We start from the raw sequence: 19,611 nt of genomic DNA, 5'->3' as shown, positions 1-19,611 counted from the left end.
TGGAACATTTCAGGGCTTAGACAAAGTACACAAGATAATGTGATGGACCCTGTGTGCCTTTCATTCAGCTTTAATAATGAATATATTTTTAATTACAAAATTAGGAAGTATAAAAATTTTGCTGTGTTTTTTTCCTTAAAGGAAAGTCATACTATAATAATGATAATAATTAATAATGAATATTATAATTTTTTTGAGACAGCGTCTTACTGTGTAGCCCAGGCTGATCTGTGACTCACCATATACCCCAAGTTGGCCTCAAACATAAGATCCTTTCACCTTAATCTCCTCAATGTTAGGATCATAGGAATGTGCCACCCATATCTTACTAAGCAATATTATTTTGGCTAGGCTGTATATTCACATAATCTGTATTGTAACTCTCTTCCTATATTTCACATGATCTTTTTATTTTTTATCTACTTTATTGATTAGCAAAACAGAATAAAGAATCTACAATCAGATGTGATCATGTTTAAAAAAACTTTGTGGCCTGGCATGGTAGTATATGGGTGTATCCTAGCACTGAAGAAGCTAAGGCTGAAGGATCAAGTATTCCAGGCTAGCCTAGGCTACAGGGTGAGACTTATCTCTCTAAAAAACTAAAACAGTGAGCTTTGAACTCACCATGAGATTAATATGAATGAATACACATTAAAATGTTTAGAAGACAACTTGATCCTTACTCAATGCCCATTGTACATCATATTTCTTTCAGCTCAAATGAGAACAGAGTAATGTACATACCAACACACCTTTATGTAACTTGCTGATCAACCTGAAAAAATATACTCAGTATTGATTAAAAGTGTGTGTGTGTGTAAGAAATCAAACCAGAAAAATATGTGAGAAACATTTGAAGAATTGTTCATTGGCTAACCTTAGCCAAAACCAGGCCTTTTACTGTTACACATAAAACCTCAATCTACTATGGGAAGCACAGTAGTTGGGGAAGACAGTGGGACCTGAGCTCTGGTAGGAACCTGGCCTGGTAGCCACTACTTTCCATTGTTAAATGGTGACAGTACTCCATTGAGAAGATTTGATATAATCCCAGTTGCTTATTTTTTTAACTATAAAAAATGTTTTTATGAAATGTTCTCTCTTTTGCATTATTTCCTCAGTTACTAGAGAAGTGGGATGATTGGGTTAAAGAGTGTGTGGTCTTTGATGTTGTTTGGATGTGTTGACAACTGCCCTTTTCTCTGGTGAACTTTGTCCATGCTCCCAGCAATGAGTGGGAGTGTCTGTGTCCTCACAGGGATCTGCAAACAGTTGTGATGCACCTGACAATAACACAATGCTCCTGAGGTTGTCCTTTTATGTTGGTAGTTGGGACCTTTTCTAAGTCAAATAGTAATCCTCACTGTATTGCATTTCATTGCCTAGGTGTTCTCATGCCGATTAGGGAATGAACAGGATACGGCTCTTTCAATCATTGATCCAGTACAAATCCAAGTGGAGCTGGTGGGGAATTCTTCTTATCAGAACAGTTCTGGATTGATGGATGCCTTCAATAGTGAGGATTTCCCACCTGTCCTAGAGGTAATGAAGAAAAAAAAAACACCTCTTGAGTAAGCTATCCTTGCTTATTCACAGCCTAGCACCATTTTAGTTACTGAAGCAGATAAAAAATAAATAGCATATTGTCTAGGATCTTGGAATCTTGGGGAAGATAAAAGACCTTTTAATTGCTTGCTGTCATCTTGAAGTTCTATGCAAGTTTATAGGAAGTAGAACTTAAACTCGGAATATTCCTTGTGGGTGGTGCACAGGGTCAGAGAAGTTCAGCTGAAGGGTAGGATGCAGAGGTAGATTAGCAGAGAGGAGAGGGAGAGCATTCCCAAGTCAAAAAGCCAAGTCAGAGTGAAATCAAAGGAAGAATGGAGAGGTGTTTGGGGAGGTGAGGAAGATCAGAGGTGAAGCCAAGCAGAGGAGGCTTTAAAATGTGTTTCTGTTTCTCTGGTTGGGGGTGGGGTGGGGAAGAGATATACTTAGTGTCTTTGAATCACAGGAGATTAAAAGCGAAAAGTCATGTTGATTTTCAATCTTAGTGGCATCTCATGAAAAGTAAGTGACTGAGTCATGATTCAAGTCCAAAGTCACCTGCTCACAGGGTCTGGGGAGTTGTGTTCCTTGTTTTTGAGGAAGAATGAATGTCAGAAAGTATTAGTAGCAAACTTGGTCATACAAGCTTGTGTGTAAAGTAAAAAGACATCAAGTTTTGGGGTTAGTTCATTTTAGAGATTTCAGAGATTTAAAAAATTAAATAGGTCCATGAAGGATAGAATAACAAAAAGTTGCCAGTAAGTAGTCTTGTTTTTCTTGGAGTTGTTCATTCGATGATCCTGTGCTTTAGTGACTAAAGTAGGGAAATAGCCTGCAGTAGCAGTAATTGCTCCAATCATTATCTTAACTTAGTATTTTAAAATTTGGTACAGTTTTTGCGCATTTTATCTTACAGTTGAGATATCTAACCTAATGATTATTTGTTTAACTTCAAGATCTTTGTAATCCCCACCCTTCCTTTTTTTTTTTTTTTTTTTTTGTGCTGGTCCTAGGGCATTGTCCCTGAGTTTTTTTGCTCAAGGCTAATGCTCTACCACTAAGCCACAGCTCTACATTTTTTAATGGAGATAAGAGTGTCACAGACTTTCCTGCCCCAGGCTGGCTTCAAATCGAAATCCTCAGATCCCAACCTCCTGAGTAGCTAGGGTTACAGGTGTGAGCCACCTGTGCCTGGTGATCTTTGTAATCTTTTATTTATTTATTTATTTTGGTCTTGGGCTTGAACTCTAGGCCTGGGTGCTCTCTTTGAGCTCTTCTGCACAAGGCTAGCACTGTACCTACCACTTTGGTTAGTTGGAGATAAAGAGTCTCACAGACTTACACGCCTGGGCTAGTTTTGAACCTCTATCTTCAGATATCAACATCCTGAGTAGCTAGGTTTATAGGCATGAGCTACTGGCACCTGACTTGATCTTTGTATCTGCTAGATGTTTAGAACTTGAAATAAGAATTATGTCTGTATGAGGTGTGCTTGCAGAACAAGATGTAATTAAAAAATGAAAACTTTTTGTATTTTGCTAGATCCAGTTACAAGCCCTGGACATCAGGCTGTCCTATAATGATGTCCAGCTGTTTCTGGCTATTGCAAAATCTATCCCAGAGCAAGCAAGTGCAGCAGTGCCAGACTCCTCAGTCTTGGAAGCCGACTCTGTTAGCAGTTACCCTTCAGGAACTTCTCGAGGTGCAGAGGAAGCCAGAGAAGGGAGAAGACACACCTTAGATCCTGTCTTGGGTACGTGGCCAATTAGTTGTAAGCCTCTCAGTTTCCCCAATCCCGCTGCTTTTTAGGTTTTTAGATTTTATTTAGTATAATCAAATGTTTCAGAGTCAAATTATTTCTTTAATTAAAATTGTAAATCATAAATATGACTGATATATATTTTTAAATTAAGAAACAAACATAACATTGTAAATGCTGTTTAAATATTTTCTCTTATGATTTCTTTCAGACTTAAGTAATTTCCCAAGGTTAGTTTTAAACTTTGAGAATTTCCCTCCAAAGTTATTTTAATAGTACTACATTTTAGGTTTAAGCTTTTAAAACCATAGTCACCATGAGGAAATGAAACTCCAGATGTTCGTGCCTGATGGAGGACTGTGTTGGAGCCTTGAGAAATGAGTGCTTTACTCAGCACCTCTGAATTTCTTTTATTCCTACATTGGACTATTGATTAATTTACATAAAATTATTTCCTAGAGTTACAGCTGGCTAGACTTCAGGAGCTGGGCTTCAGCATGGATGATTGCCGCAAGGCCCTTTTGGTATGCCAAGGTAATTTGACACTGTTTTCCCTTTAGCTGTTGTTTTATCTTGTCAGTATACTTCCTTCCACACCCTCCTCTGTTCCCATACCAAGAGCAAGTCTTCCATTCATAAAACAGTGAAAAAGGGACAAATCTGTGCTGAATTCTGCTGTTGTACCTCGGACTGCAGATGTCACAGGGTCAGCGCTTAGTTAGCTGGAGATTGCACTGCAGTAAAGGGTTTCGTAATCTTGTGGTTTTAGGTTCACTGGGTAGCAGAGACTGATTTTGTAAGTATAATTTGAGTGCCTTTTAAATAATTCTTTATGAAATTATATTTTTATCATGACATACTTAATACTGTATCAGCACACTGAAATTACTTATAAACACTATTTTTTTTGGTCAGTCAGTGGGGCTTGAACTCTCCTGGACGCTATCCCTGAGCTCTTCAGCTCAATGCTACTGCCCTATCCCTGGGCCTGGGCGTTGTCTCTGAGCTCTTCAGTTCTAGGCTACCACCCCACCCCTGGAGCCATCATTTCTGGTTTTCTAGTGGTTAATTGGAAATGAGAGTCTCAAAGTCTTTAGTGCCTGGACTGGCTTTGAACCTCAATCCTCAGATCTCAGCCTCCTGAGTAGCTAGGATTACAGGTGTGAGCCACCGCACCTGGCCACTATTCTTTTTTATAATGACTTTATGGATGATAATTTTAACCATTGTTCACTTTTTTCCCTTTTCTTGCTGGGCAATGAACCCAGGCCTCATGCATGCTAGGCAGGCTTTCTACCACTGTGCCATTCCCCCAGCCCACTTGTTTCATATTCTTTCAATATTATATACACAATATTATTTTCTTTTTTGGTGTGAACTTGTGTCTACATTTTGGAGTATTTTCTTAGGGAAGGACTTAATGTTATAAATATTAGGTTAAAGAATGAAAAAAACATTTTCAGATTTTTCACTGACAAAAGGCTTTCTAGAAAGATTATATCTAGGTTACATTCCAGCCTGTTGTGTAGAAATGGTTGTTGTCTCTTGGAAGTGGTGCTATGGCTCAACAGGTAGGATGTTAGCCTTGAGCTGAAGAGCTCAGGGACAGTGCCCAGGCCCAGAGTTCAAGTCCCACGACCAACCCAAGAAAGAAAGAAAGAAAGAAAGAAAGAAAGAAAGAAAGAAAGAAAGAAAGAAAGGGTTTGTCTCTTTACCTAAAGGTTTGTATCAACCATCACGTTTTTTGTCCTGAAAAAAAAATTAGGGTAGACTAGTTATCTTGTTCTTTTTTTTTCTTTTTTTCTTTGTTGGTCGTGGGACTTGAACTCTGGGTCCCCAGCATTGTCCTTGAGTTCTTCAGCTCAAGGCTAATGCTCTACCCTTTGAGCCACAGTGCCACTTCCTATCTTGTTCCTTTTTACATAGTCACCATTGCTTTTTGGATAAATTAATTTTATACTTGTTTTTTTTGGGGGGGGAGGGGTCATTCCTGGAGCTTGCACTCAGGGCCTGGGCACTAAACTTGAGCTTTCTCAAAGCTAGCACTCTACCCACTTGACCCATAGTACCACTTCCGGCTTTTTCTATGTATGTGGCATCAAGAAATTGAACCCAGGGCTTTGTGCATGCTTGGCAAGTACTCTACTACTAGGCCACATTCCAGGCCCCAATTCTATACCTCTTAATGTCTATTTTTCCTTTGCTGTTTACTTTTTCTTTAATAATTAAAAGTTTTGTTTTGTATTGGTTCTGGGACTTAAAATCAAAGCCTGAACACTATCCCTGAGCTTTTTTTGCTCAACTACTTGAGCCACCACTTCATTTCTGGCTTTTTGCCAGTTTATTGGAGATAAAAGTGTCAGACTTTCCTGCCTGTAGCTAGGATTACAGGCATGAGCTACTGGCACCCAGTCTCCCAGTAGACTTTTATTTATTATTGTTATTACCATTTTTATTCTAATTTTTATTTTTTTGGTCAGTCGTGGGGCTTGAACCCTAGGCCTGGGTGCTGTCCCCTGAGCTCTTTAACTCAAGACTTCTGCCTTACCCTTGGGCCTGGGCATTGTCCCTGAGCTCTTCAGCTCAAGGTTACTGCCCTATACCTGGAGCTCAGCGCCACTTCTGGTTTTCTAGAATTTAATTGGAGATAAGAGTCTTAGGACTTTAGTGACAAGGCTAACCTCCTGAGTAGCTAGGATTACAGGTGTGAGGCACCCCACCCGGCTTATTATTTTTGTAAGTTCTAATGAGTTTTTAGGATTTCTGTTTTTTGTTTTTTTTTAAACTTAGCTACTTACTAGTTCCATTAATAGTAAAAGCTATAATAGCCACTGTTCAAAAGAGCCTTTATTACATTCCAGGCTTTAGGCTGAGAACTGGACAGGAACTTGTTTGTTTCCTATTCATATCAGTCCTGTAAGTGCCATGGACACAGATTAAAAAAAAAAGCAACTCTCCCAACCCAACAACTTAAGTTCAAAAACTACGATTTAGAACTAGGCTACCTGCTCCATAACCATGCCTATAACCACTTACACTGTACTATACTATGTCTTCCTTTTCCTTCCTGTTCTTCTTCCCCTCTTTTCCTTTCCTTTCCCATTTCCTGCTTTCCCTGTTCTATTCCTAGTATCATACTGGTCTTTCTCTCCCTCTCTTCCTCTCTCTCCCTCTCTCTCCCTCTCTCTCCCTCTCTCTCCCTCTCTCTCCCTCTCTCTCCCTCTCTCTCCCTCTCTCTCCCTCTCTCTCCCTCTCTCCCTCTCTCCCTCTCTCCCTCTCTCCCTCTCTCCCCTCTCTCTCCCCCTCTCTTTCCCTCCATCTCTCTTCCTCCTTCTCTTTCTCCCTCCCCCTCTCTCCCTTTCTCTTTCTCTCTCCCCCTCCCCCTCTCTCTTTACCCCCACCCCCCCTTTTTTTTTTTTGCCAGCCCTGGGGCTTGAACTCAGGGTCTGGGCTCTGTTCCTGAACCTCTTTGTGCTCAAGGCTAGTGCTCTGCCACTTGAGCCACAGCACCACTTACAGCTTTTTCTGAGTAAGTTTATTGGAAGTGAGAGTCTTGGACTTTCTTGTTCAGGCTTGCTTTGGACCATGATCCTTAGCTCTTAGCCTCTTGAGTAGGTAGGATTATAGACCCATTTGGTCTTAAGCCCTCCTTCTTAAATCTTAAGAATATCTCTGGGATCAAAGCTGTCCTGGGTTGCCCAATAGGTCCCTACAAAACTTGGTTTCTCTGTTTTATCTGTGAGTTGCCAGGGTAGCTGTGGAATTGATAAAATTGTTCATCTTCTAATTTCTTTGAAGGTCAGTTAAAAAAGGCAGCAAGTTGGTTATTCAAGAATGCGGAGCCTCTGAAGTCTCTTTCCCTGACCTCCAGCAGCCGAGATAGTCTGGGAGCTGTGGCTGCCCCACGTATATCTGGAGTGGAGATCAAAGCGGAGAATGTGTGCATCTGCCTCATTGACGACTGCATGGACTGTGATGTGCCTCTTGCTGAGCTGACCTTCTCCCGTGAGTGCTGTCCTGGCTCACAGGCACCTTGAGAACAGTTCAGTGGTAGCTGGATTATTTAGGCCTGTCTTCTTCACTTTTATTTATTTTTAGGTGCTAGGGATTGAACCTAGGGCCTTGCACATGTTAGGTTAGGTGCTTTATTACCGAACCTGACCCCTTCTTAAAAACTTTACAGGGCCAGGAGTTTGGCCTACTAGTAGAGTGCTTACCTAGCATGCACAAAGACCCTGTTTCGATTCCTCGGTACCATCTACATAAAAAAAAAAAAAAAAAAAAGCCAGATATGGTGCTGTGGCTCAAGTGGTAGAACTCTAGCTTTAAGAAAGTCCAAGGAGGGGCCGGGAGCTTGGCCTAGTGGTTAAAGTGCTTGCCTAGCATGCATGAAGACCCGGGTTCGATTCCTCGGTACCACATACATAGAAAAAAGCCGGAAGTGGTGCTGAGGCTCAAGTGGTAGAGCTCTAGCCTTGAGAAAGTCCAAGGACAGTGCTCAGGCCCTGAGCTCAAGCCCAGGACTGGCAAAAAAAAAAAAAAAAAAAAAAAAAAAAGAAAGTCCAAGGACAGTGCTCAGGCCCTGAGTTCAAACCTTGAGACTGGCAAAAAAAAAAAAAAGTTTTTATTTTTTATTTTTTACAGTTGTTACTGTAAAGGTAATGTACAGAAGGTTACAATTATGTAAGTCAGGTAAAGAGTGTTTTTCATTTTGGACAATGTCATCCCTTTCTGCCCCCCCCCCCCCCCCTTTTTTTTTTTCGACAGTCTTGGGCTTGAGTTCAGGGCCTGAATGCTGTCCTTGGAATTTCTCAAGGCTAGAGCTCTACCACTTGAGCCTCAGCACCACTTCCAGCTTTTTTTTTCTATGTATGTGGTACTGAGGAATCGAACCTGGATCTTGGTGCATGCTGGACAAGCACTCTACCACTAGACCAAACTCCTGGTCCCTGCCCCCCCTCTTTAAAATTTTTTTTTTAATTAAAGAATTTATTAACATTGATTTTTACATCATATTTCAAATAGCATGTTTAACAAACAAGTATTCAAGAAGATGATCTCTATATACAATCATTGGCACTTAGGTTTTAGAACATAATTAAAATTAAACAGAGGGTTTGTATGTCATAGATACATATTAATCTATGTAATAAAGCATTATGTCTATAGAGTATATAGCCCATCATAGATTTTTATGTCTCTGTAGTTAGGTTTATATCTCCAAGACCATGTCCATAACCTTGGGTACCCAAATATTGAGTCATCGCTCTTGTACTGTTTGGATCTAATATCCACACATCAAGGAGACTATGCGCCTTTTGTTCCTTTGGTCTTGACTTATTTCACTCAACATGATTCGCTCTAGCTTCATCCACTTCCCAGCAAATGCCATTATCCTGTCCCCCTTTAAAATTTATTCTTGCTCTCCTCTACTTAATATGGATAAAACTTGGGTATATTGCTGGGAGTTTGACCTGGTGGTTGAGTGCTTGCACCAAGACCCTGGTTTGATTCCCCAGTACCACATACATAGAAAAAGCTGAAAGTGGTGCTGTGGCTCAGGTGGTAGAGCTCTAGCTTTGAGAAAACCCAAGGACAGTGCTCAGGTCCTGAGTTCAAGCTCTGGCACTTGCAAAAAAACCCAAAGCAAAACAAAAATAAAAAATACCCTGGGTATATAATTTTACATGTCTTTCATTCTGTATATTTTCCTAGAAATTTTTATTTACTTGCCTGTAGTCTGTAGCTGAAGAAGAATAGAAATTGCCATTGATAAAATTTATATTAATAGCTTTAAATAAAACTGAGCTCTCCATTTGCTTACCTTTGATGTACCAGTATTATAGTGAAGTCTGTTACTAAAGACATTTAAAAGATGACAAACAGTGCTTCTAATTTGTCTCTCTTGTGAGGATAAAATAAAAATTTAAAAATACAAATTCTGTTAGGAGCTTCCCTTTGTGTCTCCTCTGGAGGGCCGCCACTAACTTTGTAGCCATGGTAGAGTGCTGTGGCCTTCCTGCAGGCCCTGTAAGAAGTTAGGATGAGGCAGTCAAGGACAGCAGTGAAAATCTATCAGTACTTTTACCTTCCAATTTCCTTGTGTACAAAGTTAGTTCTGGACTTTAGCTCTGCTTTTTCTTTCTCTTTTGTGGTTCTGGGAGTCGAAGCCAGGCCTTCACACATGCTTGACAATATATATATATATATATATATATATATATATATATATATATATTTTTTTTTTTTTTTTTTTATTATTTTTTTTTTTTTGCCAGTCCTGGGCTATGAACTCAGGGCCTGAGCACAGTCCTTGGGCTTTCTCAAGGCTAGAGCTCTACCACTTGAGCCACAGCACCACTTCCAGATTTTTTCTCTGTATGTGGTACCGAGGAATCGAACCTGGGTCTTTGTACATGCTAGGCAAACACTCTACCACTAGGCCAAACTCCTGGCCCCTCATGCAGTATTTTTTAAAAACTTAAAATTGATTAAATGCACAATGGCCAGAATAACATAATTTTATATACTTTTTTTGTAGGGCTCTCAGTTTTAGCTTGAATGTGATCTGCTTACAAAGACGAGTTTTGGTTACTTCTGCTCTGCTGCTACAGTAAGGTTTGCTTTCATTGCAGGTCTGAATTTTCTTCAGCATGTGAGGACCAGCCCTGAAGGCTACGCCCACTTCACACTTTCTGGGGATTATTATAACCGTGCTCTGTCAGGTAAAATAAAGCACATGTTATTGTAGAGTTTAAAAATAAATTTAAATGTTTGCCTGGGCCCATTGCCACATACATTTTATATGAGGAAAAGGTAGAGCCAGGGTGAGATGAAACAGAGAAGATTAAAAGCAAATTAATACTTAAATCACAGAACAAAGATTTTCTGTTTTCTGAAAACAGAAGCTTTCACTGTTCTCTTTTAGTTTGGGGCAGCACTGGTGTTTGAACCTAAGGCCTGTACTTACTCAGCTTGCTTGCTCAAGGCTGGTGCTCTATCACTTGAGTCATACCTGCAGAATAACCATTTACTGGTTATTTGGGAGATAGAATCTTGAGGAATTTTCTACATAAACTGGCCTTTGAGCTAAGAGTCTCAGATCTTAACTTTTTGAGAAGCCAGGATTACAAATGTGAGCCACCAGCCCAGCTATTTGTTCATTCTAGAACTTTATGTTGCTTAGTGGTGAAGAATTTGTTTGGTATTAATTATGACTAAATTTCAAGAGAATTTTTATGTCCATGACCACATTTAATCTCTTACCTCCTCATTTTCTGTTGGATCTATTGGATTCAAAACAGAGATATGGAAACATTACTGTGTTTTGGTTTTCTTTCTTTTACTACTCCCTAAAGCAAAACATAATTGATCGGAGCAAAGTTTTTCTAGAAATGTGAAACCTAGGTATTACTGAAAGGCATTTTCAGGTTTTTTTCCTCTTATATTAGTCTATTATTCATTCCTGAAACAAAATTCCTGAAATAGGCTACTTTATAAAGAAAGGAGACTTATTTAGCTCATGGGATTGGAGTCTGGAAGTCTGTCCAAATCTCCCGTTCTCCCTTTCCCCCCCCCTCCCTTTTTTTCTTTTTGCCTCTAGAGAAGGCCTGTGACAACTGGCTTTATGGTAAAGGTGCATGTGGTATTCAGAGACCACACAGTGACACAGGAAGCCATGAGCAGCACATGGACCAGGCTCAACCTTTTGGAACAACTCATTCTTAAAAGAATTAGCTTAGGGTTATTTTAAGAATTTTGTTACTCTCTTTTAAGGGTATGCCCTAAATGCTCTAAGGACCTCAAATTCAGTCCTCCTACCTCTCACTTACCACACTGGGGACTCTATTTCCAACCCTAAGCCTTTGGTGGGATACATTTAGCAGACTTAAACAGGTTGAAGCAGAGGGCTACAGAAAGTAGATGGGGGAATGGCATTTAGGGCCTTCAAGGGAACTTGTAATTTTCTATTTCTTATATGGAATCATTGGTATAAACAAATTTTTGTGTTTTCTTCAAGCTGTAGAAATTGTTTAAATTCCTTTGTACATATAATAATTTAAGATGAAAAGCATTGAGAAAGTTAAGCTTATGAGAATCCATATTTATCTATTTATTCAATCAATAGATTTGTTTGCGTTACCAGAAGAGCCAAATGTAATCACTACTGAAGTTTGCCAACTTGAGTGGCTCAAGAACAGGGGCTGTCTGCTCTGTAATACAGAGGAGACCATAATGGGAGTTATGCTGGTCCACTTATGTCTATAATAGTGCTGACATCTGTAAGGTGATCTGCAGACAGAAGTGGAGCTTTTTTTTTTTTTGTCAGTCGTGGAGCTTGAACTCAGGGCCTGGGTGCTATCTCTGAGCTTTTTCCGCTCAAGGCTGGCACTCTACGACTTTGAGCCAAAGTGCCGCTAGTTTTTCCAGGTGTTAATTGGAGATAAGAATCTCACAGACTTTCCTGCCTGAGATGGCTTCAAATCATCATCAGATCTCAGCCTCCTGAGTAGGTAGGATTATAGACATGAGCCACTGGTACCTGGCAAGAGGGGGGGCTTTTTTTGAGAAAGTGAGCTAGAATGCTTTGGTATGTTCTTGCTGAGCACTTGTCAATATTGTTTCTCTGTAAACCTTTGGTATTTGCTGAACAGATCTCTTACTTCCTGTTTCCTGTAGGCTGGGAGCCATTTATTGAGCCATGGCCATGCTCTGTATCCTGGCAACAGCAGGCAGCTAGTCGTCTCCATCCCCGGCGACTAAAGCTGGAGGCCAAGGCCAAACCCCGTTTGGATATCAATATCACTTCTGTACTGATCGGTGAGTGGAAAGTTGCCTGTCACAAGCTGTTTTTTTTTCTGTACACAATTCCTTGGTTTAGAAGATTATATTAGGTAAGCAAATGCTTGGCTCTATGCCTTGCATCATCAATCATCATTGTTTCTTTCCCAGTGAACCTTAGACTCAGGAATCCTTTCAACCCCATTTTTAGAGTTGGCATCCCATGCCAGGTCTCCAAGAGTTGAGACTCCTTGGGAACCATAAGTGGCTTGCTTCACTTTTTCTTCACAGTCCCTGGTTCTTGGGTCACTAAATGCCCTGGAAGCAAGATGACATTTATTTTTCTCAGGCTAGTCACAGAGTGATCTTTCTCGTGTGGTTTTGAATGTGTCTTGATAGCAAAGCAAGGTGCCTATGTTGTTGCCCATCAATGCCATGCTTACTTAACTCTGGAAATGACTTGTCTAAGGGGTACCAGACTAATGAGTTGTGTTCTGAAAGTTCCTGTGGTGACTCTTAAATGTGCATTCCTGAGTTTGATGGTGAACAAGAAGGTTCCATTGTTTGTGTTTCTGTCACTTAAAAGCAGATTAACATTCTCCTATTCTCATGTAGCATGACCACTTACTATGAACACTCACCCTCAGTTTGGTTTGGTGATTTGCATAATCTGCTTTTGGTAATAGAATATGTCATCTGTGAGTGGTGCACACCAGGGCAAACAGTGACCTCAGTGTGTGTTCATTAAGACTGTTAGAATATCACTGCTTTATCCTTGTCAAAACAAAGGGAAGAGTGGATAGTGGAATGAAACTCTTAAATTTTTTGGTCTCCAAGATTTAAAAGCACTGTTTTAGGTAAATCAGATTTCACCACCAGTTTGCTTTAAAGTTAATATTCCCATGATCATCACATGTAGTTCGTGTTTGTAATCCCTGCGCTTGGGAGGCTAAGACTGGAGAATTGAGTGTTTGAGGCTAGCCTGGACTACATAGCAAGACCTTGTCTCAAAAAAAGGGGTGGCGGGGTAGGGTGGGGTTGGGGCTGGGGGGATGGGGCAGGGAGCTGGGAATGTGGCTTAGTGGTAGAGTGAAATAAGTAAAATCTTAAAAAAAAAATACAAAAACAAAAAATAAGGAAATAAAAATTACCCAAGTAATAGTAAAGTAACCTTACAGTTCTTCTAAACTGTATATTTTGACTACTTTTTTCCTCATAATTTGCTAATCTAAATGAGATAATTTTGATAGTTTTGCTTGTAACTTTTGATTGTTGAAGGTTTTTGAAAGTCTACCAAAATTATTGTATGTTTGCAGTCCTAGCACCTCAGAGGTTGAGTCTAGGAGGATTATGAGTTTGAGTCTGGTCCAGGCTACATAACAAGTTCCAGGCTAGCCTGGGATCTGTAGTGAAAGTGAAATTTTGTCTTGGGAAGCCAAAAAATAAAAAACAAGCAAATAAGAGTTTACCTCAGAAGTACTTTTGTTAGTATTTCTGATAAATATCTCTTCTAGAAGATTTTTTTGTCCTTGATAAGCTTTTTTTTTAAATCCAGTTTTCTTATTTCTAATAGTGTTCTGAAACCGTAAATATTGCTTAGTGTTTAAATAAATCTTAGCTGTGGCATGTGTTGGGATTGAAACTGGAAACCACTCTTTCTTGTTCCAAGTATAAAAGATCTTCACTCAGGTGTGGTGTATCAGAATTATTTTCTTAACCTACTGTTCCCCTTACAGTTCTCTCCAAAAATAAATCTGCTCATGGAAAATTGCAGCTGGATTTCAGCCTCGTGGGTTTAATTATTCTTTAGAAGCTTTCTGACTGATCTCTCAGTTTCCAAACTTTTTCCCTTGTCATGATGTGTTCTTCACAAACTAAGTCACTTTCTTTCTAGATTTTTCTACATTGTCTCCACCCCAACATGTTGTAGTAACAATAGTTACACTGGACATACACTTTCACGGAATCCTTGCCTATGTGAATCCCTAGACTGTCACTCTTTTTTTTTTTTTTTTTTTTAATTTGTGGTGGTCCTGGGGTTTGAACTCAGGGCTGGGGTGCCATCTCTTAGCTTTTTTTGCTCAATGCTGGCATTCCACCACTTGAGCCACAGCCATTTCCAGCTACTTAGTGATTGATTAGAGACAACTCTCATAGACTTTCCTGCCTGGGCTGGCTTTGAACTTTGATCCTTAGATCTCAGTCTTCTGAGTAGCTCAGATTAGGATGTGAGCCTAGCTTGTGTCTAGCTTGTCACTCCATTTTTAATCTCATTGGCCATTGCTGAGCTATTCGTTCTTTCAGACTCAGAACAAAGGTTTGAATCTTTACCTCTCTGAAGTCTTCTCTGGATTTTAGTATATATTCCTTCACTTCTGCCAAAACAGTAAATCTTACCTCTTCTGTGCCACTGGGGCATCTTTGTTTAGCCATCTTTGTTTTAGCCCCATTTAACTTTGTTTTTGTCGTGGTATTTGTTTTGTTCACACTAATTTCTTCTATGTAGATGTGTGTTTCTCCAGGGCACACACCATCTCAGTATCAACCATAGGTCTAGCATGTAGGGGGCACTCAAAAAAAGCTAAATTGAAATTATTTGATGTGAACTTTCAATCTTCTCTACGTCTTTTCTTACTATTTTTGTGGATTTTTTTCTTTTGTAGATCAGTATATAAGTACCAAGGAATCATGGATGGCAGATTATTGTAAAGAAGACAAGGAAATGGATTCTGCCAAGTCAGAAGAATGGATGGGCTCTTCAGTGGATCCTCCATGCTTTGGACAAAGTAAGATTTTTACCTGCCAGGTCTGTCTGAATCACTGTTGACCACAATACAATGCTTCACTGAAAAATTCACATAGAACCACCCTTCTTTTTGGAGAAATTTATGGGAAATTGTCTTTTGTTGTTCTGTTTTAGTCTTTGCAAGAGAGTTTTCTGGCACAATCAATGGAATTTTTAATATGGGCTCTAGTTCCATCTATGTTGAGGAGAAAGGATCTGCAACCTGAAATTCCTACAATCTGGTGCTGTTGCAGTTGAGCTGGTATACTGAGACTATGTCAAGATCAGCTGTTGTTTGGTCTATGTTTTCCTTAGCAGATTTTTTTTTCCAGTTAATGGGATTATTTTTTAAACTAGATTTTAAAGACATCTTTTCTAACGTCGAAAGCTAGCAATAGAAGGTTTGTATGTTTTCTTGAAAAGAGGAAGGGAAGAATCCCATGTGGAAAAACATTTTTAAAAGAGAGGCCCTATATTGTTCATATAGTATAAAGGAATTGAATATCCAGCCTTTTGAGGAAAGAGGAGTCAGTTTGTTCTCCAGTTTGTTCCCTGGATGATGTTTTCTTTCCTTATTTAGTGCCTTACCATGGAGCTCTGTATTCCTCAGAAAGGGGGAAATTGTGATGGACAACTGCATGGTCTTAGTTGTTCCACAAGCCATTGTCATCCAAATTCTACTCAGCTCCAACTCTTTCAGTGTGGTTTCTTTGGGGAAGCTTGGCTGGACTTCACATAGCTCATGAATACTTAAATATTCCATCTGGTATGCAAACATGTCATGGGAAAATGGGCTTTCTTAGTGTCTAAAGTATTTGTTCTGGTTCGGCTCTCCTCAGGGTGTATATGCAAACCCTCTACTTCTAGCAGGCTGTTCTGAGTCCTGAGGTTGTTGCTTAGGAGCGAGGGCCTTTTAGCTCTGGTTTTTACTCCAGTCTTCCCCGTTTGTATGTCATGAAACCTAGCAGTCTATCCAGAAGATGCTAAGTAATCTTTGTGATATGTAATATGTCCAAGGTGTCTCTGAAAAATGTTATTTATGTAGAGGTATCTTAAGTAAAGAGTCTGTACAAACATGAGGAAGATTTGATCTTTAAGAAGGGAGTAAAGGACATGCTCCCCTGTCTCTCACCCTTCTGTAGTTAATAAGCTGCCTGGTCACTGTGTAATACCAGTGCTAATAAAAGGTTTCTGCCTGATATACCTGTGATACATCTTTTTAATCACACATGACTAAATAAATCTAAGTTTCTAAGTGTCTTTGTGGAAATTTTAGGATTATATTCTTTGAGTAGGCCAAGATCATAATATTTTTAATAGAGCCACAAAAATGGTTATTGAGCTTCTGTCTGTTGGCTTCAACCTTGCTGAACTGATCATAAACTTTGAGATCTTATTTGAATATTTTGTCATATTCAGTCCCAAGTTGTGCTTCTTATTCAGACCAGCCTCTTGAGTATCCCTTAGTATGAAACTCAGCCTAAGGAACTGCTGATTTCTCTCTTGTGCTGTTTCTTTGGCAGGGATAGTATCTCACTTTTACATAATTGTGGGCCTACTTTATTAAAAGCTAAGATTCTCTGGGTAAACCTGGATGGCAATGAACTTCATTGAATGGGTTACTTTTATATTCTAAATCACTTTATGAAAATATTACACTTAGAATGTGCTGTGAGAAAGTTCATGTTCAACTTAGAATTTAAACAGTCTGATGAGATAAATCCTTAGAGATGGTTTAATGGAACCCAGACTGACTCTTCCTAAAGTGGGCAAGGCCCTGGGACCAGGATTCTACTGCTCTTAGGTTTTTTCTACCTTGAGTGGGACAACCTCCCTTAAAAAACCATACTGATTTGTTTCTGTAGCTTTTCTGTGCCAGTTAAGGAAATGCTTTTAAATTAAAAAAATCCTCAGAAGGCTAGTTATTCTGCTGTAGAGAATGTTTAATATGTTTTGAAAAAGAGCAGCTTGCTGCTTTGGCACAGTCGTCATCATCAAAGGCAGTGTAACAAATGTGCTCATTTTGTTAAGAACGTTCTCTGCTTTTAGTAAGCACATGAAGAATTATCCTGCACCTGCATGATGCTTGCAATTTTTGTAATGTTCTTTATTTGTGTTTTTTTTTTTGTTTGTTTGGAGGTGAGTCTTATTCACTATATTTATTCTTACCCTCTAACTTTGTCTTTCCTGTCTACCAGGCCTTCCCCTTGTCTACCTTAGAACTAGGAGTACAGCCAGTCTGACTAACCTAGAGCACCAGATCTATGCTAGAGGTACAGTATAGCCAAGCGAGGGCTTGCTTCATTTTCTTGCTTTAAGAACTGCCTTGAATGTCAATTACTTTTGTTGATCAGAACTGAATGGTAACATAGCATGAAAGAACACTTTCAAACAACGAATAGAGTGGTGCTTTATTATATCAGAAGAGTTGTCTTCTATCTCCCTTAATTTTGTAAATGGAGTAAATTCTACAGTATATGGTGCAGAAATACCAAAGCCAATTAAGCATGTAGATGGAAAAGCACCATAGTCTGTCAACTAGTGCTGCTAATTCTCTGTACCCAGTGAGTATTTATTGTTAGGAATGCAGGGGGTCTATAAAATAGGAGGAATACTAATCAGAAAAAGTTTCCCAGTGAATAACTAGAAGTGTTAATTTCTTTAGATGTGGCTTTAAAAACCTAGAAGACAGGAAAACAAACAAACAAACAATTCTCAGGGCAGGTATAATCTCACAGATCAAAGTCTTCCCCAGATGTGTGGTAGACTGTGGTCCAAGGCTAGGCCCAGGCCAAAAAAAAAAAAAAAATTCGAGAAGACTATCTGAAAAATGACTAAAGGATTGGAGGGCTTGTTTAAGTGGCAGAGTGCCAACCTAGCAAATGCAAGGCTTTGAGTTCAAACTCCAGTACAAAAAGTAGGGTGGGGAGATTTTTTTTTAATTTTGTATTCCTTACCTTTTAGGGTTTCTTGAGAATTTGATTGGTGATTGGGGAACTACAGTGCCAAGGTGCTCCTGTCTTCTTTTGTTTTATAGAGCACCATTTAATCTTAGTGATTGATGCTTGTGTGTGACTAGTTTGGATCATGACTCATGATCCGTAATATAAAAAGGCATTTGAACCCAATATGGTGGTACATACCTGTAGTCCCAACATGTGGGAGGCTGATGCAGGAGGATTGTGAGTTCAGCACCAGCTTGGGCAACATAGTAAGATCTTATATTAAAAAACAAAACAAAACAAACACACAGCTACTACAACAACAGCATGTGAGTATCTTTCCATGCTGGGTTTGGTTTTGGTTTTCCTGGAAGCTATTATTGGGTTAGATCTTTGAGGGAGGGCTCTTATCTTCATTTGTTCGTGAACAAACCTGAGCTTCTCTGTACTTTTCTGCTGTAGCAGACCTGAGGCTTTATGTATTTCTTATCATTTATAAACCAGATCCGTTCTGATAGACTGAGAGGCTCTATAGTATGTAAATTGTAGTCTTACAGTTGGCAAACTACACAAGGAAACAAATCCAAGCTGTAGAAACTTCCTCAGCTGGAGCCATTTGAGGCTGAACCATTTTGTAAAAGAACTTTACGTTATCTTAACTCATAGAGATACTCAATTTGATCATGGAAAGCTGATTTTGTTTTAAGACATCAGGAAATAATGCTATCTTTAATGGATTTGGGAATTTTCTCTCTGATATAGGCTAAAGCCAAAGGACCCTGTTTATTTGAATCCTGGTACAGTTAGTGTCAGTTTTATTCTCTAATGTTCGGTCTAGATTCATGTGCATGCTCTGTAGTTTTCTCCTCAGAGAAGTGGGTGATTAATGCCTGTACTGTTACATTTGGTCAACACGGAGAGTGAAGGGACTTGAGCAGTGTGCTGCCATGCTCTGAAATTCTAAAGATGTGTGCTTGTAGATGCCCTTATGGACCCCTACAAACAAAGTGATCACAGTCACCTGATACCTGGTCTTCTTAAGTCAAGTTTGCAAATGGAGGCTGGCAATGTTGCCCCCAGTGGATATGAAGGCACATCTGGACCTTTTCCTCCTGGCCTTTGTCTCTTTGCTCCTATGGCAGGTGGTGCTTTCTACAGTGCTGCATGAATACTGGTTACCCAGTGGACTGCTCATGGGTGTTTTATTCCTCTTGCTTTGCTACTCCTTCATTTTCTAGTTAATGAGCATCACTATGTGAAGCTACTGGTATGAGAATAGGCATAGTGCTGGGGATATCTCCTGGGGAAGTAGCCCCACAAAACTATGGGGACACATAGGAGACTGCTCACCTTCATAGTTTATGGCTGTCTTAGGTCTCCCTCAGCCACTGGTGGTACCAGTGGGACTTGCTGTGAGTTTCACAGTGTAAACGTGTAAGAACTGTAGAAGATACAAAAGCAGCAGAGAAAGCCATTGCCAATTGAAAGGCAGGCATGATCACAGCAGGGCTCTTTGCTGTTGTGTTTTGTCAGTGGGCAGCACACCACCCTCCAGGCTGACCCTAGCTTTGCCCCAGTGCCCACCCTTGTCAGTGTTTACTGCCTCTCTAGATGTCATTTTTTGCCCTGGTGCAGACCATTGACCTTGAAGTCTTTCTCAGGCTGTCTTTGTGCTTTCAGGTCGGATACAGAGTGAACCGGGCTGGGTGCTGGGTTGGCAATGGCTGTGTGTGTTGTGCCAACCACCCAGGAGCCTTCCCACTCTTGTCTTGCCTCTGCCTCCTGCATGCTTTGTG

At 39.9% G+C, this 19,611-nt stretch overlaps 1 protein-coding gene across 6 annotated transcripts in view; it reads left to right on the top strand.

Annotated features, from left to right (window-relative positions):
• Window positions 1–19,611, top strand: part of Vps13d (vacuolar protein sorting 13 homolog D) — a 246,715-nt gene that overhangs the window by 82,051 nt on the left and 145,053 nt on the right. For 4 of the 6 annotated variants that reach the window (XM_090335788.1, XM_090335786.1, XM_090335787.1 and 1 more), the window contains exons 33-40: window positions 1,390–1,545; window positions 3,091–3,301; window positions 3,767–3,841; window positions 7,106–7,312; window positions 9,943–10,032; window positions 11,987–12,127; window positions 14,752–14,874; window positions 17,072–17,146. In XM_090335788.1, coding sequence (XP_090191914.1) covers window positions 1,390–1,545; window positions 3,091–3,301; window positions 3,767–3,841; window positions 7,106–7,312; window positions 9,943–10,032; window positions 11,987–12,127; window positions 14,752–14,874; window positions 17,072–17,146 — 1,078 coding nt within the window. The remainder of the gene's footprint in view (window positions 1–1,389; window positions 1,546–3,090; window positions 3,302–3,766; window positions 3,842–7,105; window positions 7,313–9,942; window positions 10,033–11,986; window positions 12,128–14,751; window positions 14,875–17,071; window positions 17,147–19,611) is intronic. The other 2 variants (XM_090335790.1, XM_090335789.1) reach the window with 1 other exon arrangement.

The sequence above is a fragment of the Megascapheus bottae genome, chromosome 6, assembly GCF_031878675.1.
Source record: "Megascapheus bottae isolate mThoBot1 chromosome 6, mThoBot2.hap1, whole genome shotgun sequence".
NCBI classification, from domain to species: Eukaryota; Metazoa; Chordata; class Mammalia; order Rodentia; family Geomyidae; genus Megascapheus; species Megascapheus bottae.
The sequence above is the reverse complement of the archived record's forward strand: the minus strand, read 5'-3'. Positions and strand labels throughout refer to the sequence as shown.